Below are 11,146 nucleotides of genomic sequence, written 5' to 3' on the forward strand. Positions count from 1 at the left end.
CCCTGTGGGATGCGGGCCTGACCGCAAACCCAAAGAAGTGCCACCTCGGTTGGCGAGAAACTACCTACCTCGGGTACACCCTAGGACGAGGAGTGGTCCTACCGTTGGTGGGGAAGGTACAAGCAATCCGGGGGCAACCTGCCTCAACCATTAAATGGCAGGTCCGACAGTTCCTGGGGCTAGTAGGCTACTACCAGCGATTTATCCCTGACTTTGCCACCAGGGTGGCCCCATTGACCAATCTCCTGACGAAGATCGAGCCGATATGTGTCCACTGGACCCCACAATGTAGAGAGCGTTCCAGGCTCCCAAGGATACACTCTGCCAAAAAGCGATGCTATATAGCCCCAACTTCGAGAGGGGTTTCATTGTACAGACAGACGCATCTACAGTGGGACTGGGCTCTGTCCTGGCCCAGGAGATCAACGGGGAAGAGCACCACGTACTGTACATAAGCCGGAAGCTGTTCCCCCGAGAGCAGCGGTACTCGTGATTGAAAAGGAATCACTGACCGTAAAGTGGGCTGTGGAGGCCCTCCGGTACTACCTACTTGGCAGCACCTTTGTAGCAGTCACAGACCACATGGCCCTGAATGGTTACACCAGATGAAAGACACCAATGCCCGCCTTCTGCGCTGGTACCTGACCCTGCAGCCATTCGCCTTTACAGTACGGCATCGAGCGGGCCGGCAACATGCTAATGCGGATGCGCTGTCCCGCTTGGGAGTACTGGACGAGACCATCCCTGGAGGCTGAGAACTGGACTTGAGGGGGGCGGTGTGTAGCCGTGAGAAGTGATCCCCCTCTGTGAAGGACCCAGAGGGGGAGCCAAACCCACCCTGGCTGGTAGAGCCCCAAAAGACAGCCCCTGGCCCAAAGCAGGAGGGCGGGCTCAGGCCATTAGAAACCCCATGCACACCACCTGTCCGGAAGCAGGGGGGTGGAGCAAGGCCTTTAAAACTGAGGCCTGTGAGCTCAGTCAGATGGGGACGGCCGAGGGAGAGGGACGCCTCTCCCCTGAGGCTCACAACTAGAACCAGAACAGAGGCCCATGCCGAGGGGGAGTGGCTGGTCTTACCCACGAACTGGGGACCAGAGGAGGGCCTACCCGAGTTGCCCGCTGCCTGGGAGCCGTAGGGAGACTGATCTGAGAAGTCCAGGGCCTGGGACCCGGAGAACTTGCTGACCCTACCCACGGCCTGGGAGCTGGAGGACCTGGAGGAGCTGCCCTCCGCTGAAGTGCCCATGGAGTTTCCGGAGCTGCCACTGTTTGATGGAGAGGGATTCGTGGGACTCCCGCCCACCATCGAACCCTGGACCCCAGAGGCAGGCGACAGAGCAAAGGTACTTTAAACCGGGGTGGGAGGAAGTAGACCAGGGAAGCCTTAAGGGCTTAAGGGCTGGAGCCAGACCACTGCTCACCCCGCTACAGGCTTGGCACGCTCGCACACTACGGCCGCCTTCTCCGGTCCCGAACACTGAATTACTGACGGCCCCAGCCAAAGACTAGAGCCAGCTGGCTCGCCTGCCCCGCCAAGGGCCGGGGCAAAAGACTGCTTGCTTACCCGGTTAAAGGGCTTGAGACTCTTCCCGGCAGGGGATAGCCGGGAGTGGTGGTCCCCCTCTGAGAAGGACCCAGAGGGAGAACCCTGGAAACTGCCCCCCTCACAGGGGCACGTCCACAGTCAAGTTAACACCTTTAGATCTCTGGGCTCATTGGTTCCATTAAAATGAACCCGACATTTCCTAGCCACTGTAATACGGAATAGACCATGCCTAGCAGAAAGCCAGAAATGAGAGGTTATGTTCTTAGCCATCTAGAGGACAGAAGACATAAGGAAGGGGAAAGGTGTGGTGACACTGTGCCAGGCACAAATCAATAGCAACATAAATGGAAGGGCTGGAAAGGGGAAATCATACTGCCAAGGGACCACCAGAGGGAAGAGGAGAGAGGTAAAGCTGTATAATACAGACTAGATGGCATCCATGTAAACGGTGAGGAAAGAACTAGATCTCTGTGCTATGTAAACAACTGGAAAATCTTTAGAAACCAAAATGAGAAATATGTGAGTGAGCAAAGCATAAATGACGATATTGAGGAATTCTGTAGTAGTGTTAATAAGGGTATCAGAACCAGCCAACCTAGCTATTCTTAGGAAACCAACACACCTACAGATAGGAAAAGTGTATCATGGTGCAACAAGGAATGTGAAATGGTAGCAGATGTTAAGAGATGAGACACGGGCTGTTATCCTGAATAATGACCAATGGAGACCCAAGAGCATCAAGGATTGGAAAGTGGCAACCATAACATCCACTTTGACTAACCTCTGGGAGAGAGCAGAGGTTAAGAACAGAGCAATAGACTGTCATGCTGTGTAATCGACACTCGGAGGCAGCAAACTGGAAGAAATGAGGAAGGGTCAGGAATATTGACCAATAGATTTCCAAACAGGATAACGTCCTGTGATGTGGAAACGTCAGTGATATGAAGTATTTTTTCCCCATGGGATTTTTTTTCTTTATTTTATAAGGAATCAATAAGTCACACTGGGCAATGTTTACCAAAAAAAAAAAAAAAAAGAAAAAGAAAAAGCTTTGGAGGTGCTTAGTCAGTCAGCTGGGAGATAGGCTGAAGTTGGCCCCTTATTACAAAGTTCAAAAACCACCACCATACAAATGAACTAAGCCTAAAATGGGTTGAGAATAAGGTTTTCCCAATCAATTTTGCAATCAAATTAGTAATTAATAAAGTAAATACATGAAATGGTTTGTTGCCCAAAGGCTGAAATAACCATTTTATTTGGGTTCATATGAGAAAACTTTGGTTAAAAAACAAAAAAACTTTCTGCTTGTATACCAACTTCTGGGAAGTGTGTGTATGGAGAATTGTGTGATGTAGAAACAGATTGGATCTGTTAACAATATCAGAATAATTTAAGTAACTCAGTGTGGGAGGGCTGTTCTCTTGTGGTCAAATATGCCCTGTTCTGCTAGTATCTAATTCAAATATTCCAAAACTTTAGTTGAATGCCCCCAGTTTTACGTATCCTGTTTCCGCAGGAACTTAGGAATTGCCAGACTGGATAATACACAAGGTCCATCTAATCCAATATCCTATCTGACGGTGGACAGAGCCAGATGGTTAAAAGGAAGAGGCAAAAACCCCACAGGAGGCAGATCTGGGATAACCTGCCCCCCATAGAGCTTTCACCTTAATCTCTAATATTTAGAGATTGGCTCAAACCCTGAAGCATGAGATTTCATGTCCCTTCCAGAATTTTGGTTGTCATTAATTGTGATAAGTCAGAACATGACTGATCTCCATGTAAATATCCAGTCCCTAACATTCCAAACTATGGTGCTAGTAATAACCATGACGTGCCCACGGGTTAATTACCTTAGAACAGCTCCTCTGCAGTGACTCTGCACTTGCTGCTGCTTTTCAGCACCTACGATATTACCATTTAAGGACGCAAGTTTGAATACTTTGTCCCACTCCCATATCCCTTCAGTCAGTAAGGCCAGGGCTAGGGGAGACTATTTAGGTGACCTCCAAATGTCCAGGTTCAATTCTGTAACCAGGGAGCAGCTCAAAAAGAGCTGAATATGAAAAGGCCACATTTAGGGAAAACCCTTCCTGACTGTCATCCCTACAATCTTTCAGGCGCTTTTTCAGGTACAGATTTGAGAGCTCCTCAGAGACTCTTAGGATGAACATTGGCCAAATCACAGAGATCAGAAAATCTAAGCAGTTTGCTTTAAAGCAGAGTTTCCCAATGAGTGGGCACTGTGCGTAACCCCAGCAGCCTCAGGACTGGAAATGCTAGACATTTCCTTCCCCTTCCAAATGGTTTGTTTTTTGTTCCTTAGGGAGAAGTAGGAATCTCTCAGAAATGAGAATCCAACACACAAGATGGTCAGGCAACCCACAGAGCACATCCCAGAAATGACACTGGAACTACAGAAAAACTATTGCAATAGTTATTAGGATACGGACTAGAGGGCTGTTGCATTGAAAATATGTGATCAGTTAGTTCATGATTCAACAGCATCAGAGACCAGCACAGTGACGCTCAACAGAGAGGTCATATGGAGAAGTACCCTGTCTTGCCCTGCTCCCACTCGCTGGTGATGGCTTAGCTTTCACCCAGGGTTTCCTGGGCTGAAAGTATCGTATGTGGGAAGGTCCTTACATGTGAATCCTGCTCTTGGCATAAGGGCTGAGACCCCTAAAAGGAGCATTCCCAGCGTGTTGTTTGTGGCCACCTCTGTTTGAGGACTGGCATACATGGTTTAAAAACAAACAAGTTGCGCTAAGAAATCACCCAGACTCCACATAACTGGATTCCCCTTCAATGGGAAACCAACCTGCAAGACGTCGAGTTCTGCTATTGCTCAGTAGAAGGGGGAGTGGATTGTTAAACATCTGCAATGAACAAAAACAAAGTTCCTTGGGAGAAATATTTTCATTGTGGGTGGGCGTGTGAGAGAGATTTCCTTTCAACCAAGTCTTTCATTTGCAAACTATGTGTAGGAAGCCGCTGTGGCCTCCCACGGAGCCAGAGCCCAAGGAAGGGCGCGAGCGCCCTGATTGGACCACCCCACGCCCTGCCACGGAGTCTGCCCAGCAACAAGGGACCCGGGTCGTGATAGGACCACCCAGCCAGTCCAATCAGCGGCAGCAGGGCGGAGCCCTGACAGGAAGGGGAAGTATAAAAGCCAGGCCCCTGAGCTCAGTAGGCCCCAGACTGCTGCCAGAGACAGACGAGCGGCCCTGCCAGCAGAGGCCTAGGCCAGAGCCGAGCCACCGACGAACCCCGGCCCCGCCTGAGGACTGGATAGGGCCTTCACGGAGCTGGACCAGGCAACCCAGCCAGGACGACTGGGCCAAGCTACCCTGACCCTGAGCCCAGGCCCATGCTCCGGAACCACCGGACTGGGCCAAGGCCCCGGAGCAGCCCGAGTGGCGGGCACCCCCAGAGGCCGGGCCGGATCTGGAGGAACTGCCGACCGCCGAGCCCCTCCCTGAGGCGGGGCAAGACTTGGAGGAGCTGCCAGAGGCCAAGCCTCTCCCAACCTACAACGATCTTGAGGAGCTGCCCCTTGAAGAGGAACTTCCCGCCTTACCCCCGGTCGATGAAGAGGGACTGGCGGCGCTACCCCAAGCGGACTATCCTCGCAGCATGGAGGAGACAGGTACTGGGGTCAGTGGGGCGGAAGTAGCCCAGGGACAGCCACGGCCTGTGGCTGAAGCCGCAATATAGTCGGTGTGTTGCGGCGGGAGCCCCGCCGACACAGTGGCAGCCGTTTCTGCCACTACTAGGGTCCTGGGCTGGGACGCAGTGGAGACGGGTGGGCCTGCGTCCCCCTCCCCTTCCCCTAGCCACCCTCAGGAGAATCTCTCTCCTGACTGCTCCTGAAGCCGTTGCCTTGCTTGCTGCTCACCCTGCCTAAGGGTTGGAGCAACTGACTCCTTGCTCGCTTGCCCTGACTGAGGGCCTGAGCGATCAACCGGTGCTCACCCTGCCTAAAGGTGGATTGCTAAGACTGCTCACTCGCCAAGCACGAGCTATTTCCCTGTCTGTAGGAAGCCGCTGTGGCCTCCCACGGAGCCAACGTGTTTACACTATGGATTACATTTACTTTACAATCAGTTTCCAGTGTGTTTGTTAAACTGCACTGCTTCAACGCCCAGTCTGGCAGCCCTGAGACCTTAGCCATTGTTACTCATGTAGTTGTTTCACTGGAGGCAATGGAACAATGAGTCAAGATTACTGAGGAGAATCAGTCTCTGCCCGGGCACGCAATCCACAGGCACTAGGTCAGATTTAAGCCTTGCAGAGCCAGGCAGACTCATTCCGCAGGGAGCAGAAAGGCAATTCCCTCAGTTATGGGAGGTTGGTTACACCAGGACAGTTGTTTGTACTGTGTGCACGGAAAACACAGTGCTAACTCCCACGGCTCTCCCTCGTCACAGGGAGATCAAGGGAGAAGCAGTCTCCAATGGAGAAGGAAACAAATATGAGGTGAACTCTGCACTTTAAAATATGCTCTTTCCTCTCTATTTACAGAGACAGACCACAGCAACTGCTTCTCCATTCAGGGACCTGCAGGTCTCTGCAGTGAGAAAACCCGGCTTCTGCAGGAAGAGGAGACATAAGAACCTCAGCTGCAGATCCTTGCTCCTGGAGTCTAACCCGGAGAAGTAGGAGCTCATCGCTTCAGGCTGGGGCTGCCCTGCGGTGACAGGTGAGCCCCGACTCCCTGACAGCGTTTCTCTGCCACCTTCCTGACAGGGGCGTGAATGTGCTTTGGGAGGAGGAGAGGGACGAGGCAGGTGAGGTAATATCTGTTATTGGACCAAATTCTGTGGGTGAATGAGAGAAGCTTTTGAGCTACTTTGAGCTCTTCTTCAGGTGAATGTTAATGGTTTTAACCGCAGCTTTCCCCATCAGCGCCAGTCGGCATCCATAGCACCATTTAACAGAGATGCAGATTGACACACAGCTCTTGTGACAGGTTCTTAGTTGGGGATCTCCCCCCGACAGACAAAGGGAGCTACCTTGATTTATACCAGCTGAGGATTTGGCTCAGGGTGTCCCAATCGGGTGGTGAGTGGAGATAGAGTCTTACTAGCCCAGATCACACATGTCACATTCGTTCTAGACTCTGAGTTCAGGGACACCATCTTTTACCACCCAGTGTCTTCTTCATGTATTATCATTCCACAGTCGTTATGGAGTGGGGAGGGACACTCCCCGGTTAGGGCTGCACATCAGAGTGGTTCTGCCCCTTCCCAAGATCCTCCCTCCAAAGAGCTGTATCTTATTACTGCTACAAAGTGACTGTTGGGAAACAGAAAAGGCGCTGCCAGTCCTTCAGCATGTCACCATCATCACCCCATGAACTGAGGAAGAATTTACTCCACTTCATAACTTATGTAATAAATGCATCTGGTGCAAGGGGTGAAAATTGTTCCTTTTCCTACCGGACACTGAAATGCTGATTATACCAAGATATATACTTAGATTGTTTTCCATTTCAGAGTGACCAACACAGAGTTACGAACTGCCTGGTTAGCCTCATATCTCATTTGGACCCGGCAGCATGCAGTCAGGCAGTAGCTGAGAGACAGAGAGCAAAAGCAAATACAGCACAGTACTGTGTTAAATGTAAACTTAAACAGAAAGATATGACAAGGTAAGGAAAATTTCTGTGCTTTTTTCATTTTAATTCAGAAGCTACATTCTTCTTTTGCATAGTCAAGTTTCAAAGCTATCTTAAGCCAAAGTTCAGTTGTAAACTTTTGAAAGAGGAAAGAGAAGGTTTTGTTCAGAGTTAAGGATATTTAAGAGCTACAAACAACCACCATTCCCGAGGTGTTCAGTGTAGGACAGTAAAGAGTTAAAAGCTGGACAATTTGCCAGGCCTAAATTACAGGGAACAGGGTCAAGGCCAGGGCAAACTTTGTTTTTGCTAATTTTAGTTAGTCTGTTATCTCTTTTCTTCTCCTCCCTTCCTGGCCATCTGTTAAGAGGATAAGTTTATCGGCATCCCTATGCAAGGTCTTTTGGTGGGAAGAAAGTATTATATTTCTTCTCCCCCTGGCATGCCTTTACTTCAAAGAATATTAGTGTAAAATGTATAGGTTTTAGGGTGATGTGCCTGACCTCTGTATGGTAATCCTGTAAACAAACAGGGGTGGGTATAATTTGTTAATATTCATTTTATAGGTGTCAATGTAACCAAATAAGGATCTATGGGGAGTGGCTGGAAATGTATACATTTATATACTGGTATGGATAAAAGAATCGTAAAGTGACCCGCTCATTGCTCACTCCCGGCATGGAGGTGGAACGAGCAGGCAATAAAGGGTTCCGTCTCCCCAATCCACCCCCGGGACAACTTGTTTGGTTATTTCTAACATCCGTAACTGAGGTTCTACTGTAATTCTCACAGAAGATCGGTGCCTAAGGACACTAGACTGCACTGGAAATCTCAGTGCAAGATTTCCTTTGATGTATTTATTGACTTCAACTCCTGAGGCATGGCTTGATTCTGGCCACTGCCAGAAGCGAAATACAGCATTTAATATCATTGTTAAGCTCCTGTACGTTACCAGATGGGATATGATAGCAGATAAAGAAATACTCTGATCTGCCTTTTTAGTACTCTGCTACCAGAGAAATGGCCTGTTCTTTCTGTAGTTATTGATCTGATGTGGCAGACGATGGTCTGCATGGTTACAAATAATCTGTTCTCGAGTTGGACTTCCTGGCAATTTGTTCTTAAGTCAACACTCAGTCTGTGGTCTGGAGAGGAAGGGGAGTTTACCAATATCTTTTGAAATAATTCAAAAGACAACTTTTAACTCTATGTTCTTCTGATTAAATCACACAGTTCCTTTTCTTGTTCCTAGACTCAGCCCATGGCAGACACAGACTGGAGAAACCAAACGACCGTTATAGTATTCATCCTCCTTGGATTTGGGAAACTCCCTGATATACAAATTCTTCTCTTCCTGCTGTTCCTAGTGATCTACATCGCAACCATGGCCACAAACACCCTCAGCATGGTGCTCGTTGTGACTGATCGGCACCTTCACACCCCCATGGGGACCCTGTCTAGCTTGGAGACCTGCTATGCCTCCACCATCCTGCCCAGAGTGCTGGCCAGTCTCCTGACTGAGGACAGAACCATCTCAGTCAGTGCCTGCTTCACACAAATGTACTTCTTTGGTTTTCTGGCAGCTACCGAATGCTATCTCTTAGTAGCAATGTCTTACGATCGGTATTTAGCGATATGTAAACCCCTGCACTATTCCACTCTTATGAACACCAGGTTTTGTCTCCAATTGGCTGCTGGGTCCTGGGTAAATGGTTGTCTGACTATTGCCATCTTTATCTTATTCCTATCACAGTTAATATTCTGTGGCCCGAATGAAATCGACCATTTCTACTGTGACTCCATCCCACTGATGGAACTCTCCTGCAGTGACACACACCTGGTCATACTGATGGATTTCTTCCTAGTCTGTGTATTCAGCCTGCCTCCATGCCTGTTAACCCTGACATCCTACGTGTGTATCATCACCACCATCCTGAGAATCCCTTCCTCCACCAGGAGGAAAAAAGCCTTTTCCACCTGCTCCTCTCACCTCATCGTGGTGACAGTTTTCTATAGAGCCTTAATGATCGTCTACCTGCTACCGAAACATGAGTCACTGCAAGAGCTGAACAAAGTGCTCTCTCTTTGCTACACAGTCCTGACTCCCCTAGTAAACCCCCTCATCTACAGCCTGAGAAACAGGGTGGTCAAGGCAGCCTTGAGCGAAGCCATCCGTAAATGTGGCTTTCAGAAAACCATGCAGAGACTCCGAGATAATAACTTAACCTGAGCCTTTCAAAGTTGCCTGGGTGATTGAAGTGCTGAGGACAGGGCACTGAAGGGAAGACGACCTCCACGCCAGCGGGTCTCAACCTTTCCAGACTATTGTGCCCCTTTCAGGAGGCTGAATTTTCTTGCATACCCCAAGTTTCATCTCAATTAAAACTACTTGCTTGCAAATTCACACATACATTTCTCTATTTTTAACAGCCCAATCCTACTGAATAATTGCTCACTTTCTCCTTGTTCCCATAGAGTTACAGAATAAATCAATTGGAATATAAATATTGTACTTACATTTCAGCGTACCTGAAATCCAAGCCCTCCATAAGGTGAAGACTGAGCCCCGCCACCTGGGTTTGAAGCATGCATTTAGCTTCACAGGGCCCCTATGGTGTAGGGTCCCAGACAATTGCCCTGATTGCCATGCCCTAATGATGGCCCTGCACTTATGACCCCCCAAATAACGTGTCTCGTGATGGTTGAGAAACACTGAAATAAGCAAATATCTAGATGAGTTGATGTACCCCCTGGGAGACCTCTGAGTACCCCCAGAGGCACACATACCCCTGGTTGAGAACCACTGTGCTATGCTATGTAGCAGGTGTTAAAGAGTGAGAAATGGGCTCTTATACTAAATTATGGCCACTATGTGCTAAGATTGGGAAAAAGAAATCCACTAGAGGAGAGCAGAGCAGCAGGTTTTCATGCTGGGAAATCGACACTAGATGTAATCAGAGGAGAGACAACGCGGGAGGGGTCAGAAATACTGACTGGTGGACAATAGATTTCCGCAGCCAATACAATAATGGGAAAGCTAGACTGTAAAATGGCCACTAGTTGACAGCGTACTGAAAGGCTGAAATATGGGCAGCTATTTTCAGAAATGACCATGAGGTGGCAACATCTATTGAATACTAATGAAGGGGTGGTGAAAGTACATTATAATGCCCAATCCCCTTGGACAGGCAACTCCCACAAGCGTCAGCTGTAGTTTAATCATGATCTCAAATATTTTCCACATGGGATAGTTAGACTTAAAAAAAAGTGATGCAATTACGCAAGTCACCTCGGGCAAGTCCCACTTGGCGCTGTTTGCTACAACGTTTTAGAAAGACAAAATGAACCAAGTGGGAAAAAGGCTGGAGTGGGACTGCACTGAAAAGTGAGAAGACCCAATACAAATCTGAGGGTGCAATTACACTTGGTAAATCAAAGTAAAGCCGCTCTTCCAAAGGCAGATCAATGCACCTTGCCAACTTGGCGACTGCGTAGCTAGATTGGACTATTTTTTAATTTACTTGGTGACAAAAGCGTCAGAGCGACAAACCTAGTGACTTTCACAGCTGTTCCCAGCTAAATTCTGAGAAAGAAGTAGGTAAAATTCACAATCATAAAATCAGCCTATTTGTTAAGTACCCAATTAAAAAAAACCAGCGCACTCTATGGTTCCCTGAGCTGGACTCCCCGGTTTCCCCCTTCAGGGCTGGCGAGGGAGAAAGAGAGGGGAGATGTGTCAGTACGGGGCTAAAGTTGCTGCCACCCATCCCTTGTTAGGGTCATTGCATTAGCTCATCATCTTCCTCTTCCTCCTCCCTCCACCCCCTCTCCCGAGCCCACGCACAGAGGGGAGTGGGAGGAGGGGAAAGTTCCTCCTGCCTCCAACTTAGCTGCACACAACCGCTCGTGCCCCTGGAAGGTGGGGGGGATACTTGACCCACGGGTGTGGAAAGAAACCCCACTGGCCACCGAGGTTC

At 48.9% G+C, this 11,146-nt stretch overlaps 1 protein-coding gene across 1 annotated transcript; it reads left to right on the forward strand.

Moving 5' to 3' along the window:
• Positions 1–8,430: 8,430 nt before the first annotated feature.
• On the forward strand, positions 8,431–9,399 carry LOC137148217 (olfactory receptor 6N1-like). The gene has a single exon (XM_067540862.1). The coding sequence runs from the start codon at positions 8,431–8,433 to the stop codon at positions 9,397–9,399; it is 969 nt and encodes a 322-aa protein (XP_067396963.1).
• Positions 9,400–11,146: the final 1,747 nt, after the last annotated feature.

The sequence above is a fragment of the Emydura macquarii genome, unplaced genomic scaffold, assembly GCF_026122565.2.
Source record: "Emydura macquarii macquarii isolate MOO-44397 ecotype Brisbane River unplaced genomic scaffold, CSIRO-AGI_Emac_v2 contig_614, whole genome shotgun sequence".
Lineage (NCBI taxonomy): Eukaryota > Metazoa > Chordata > Testudines > Chelidae > Emydura > Emydura macquarii.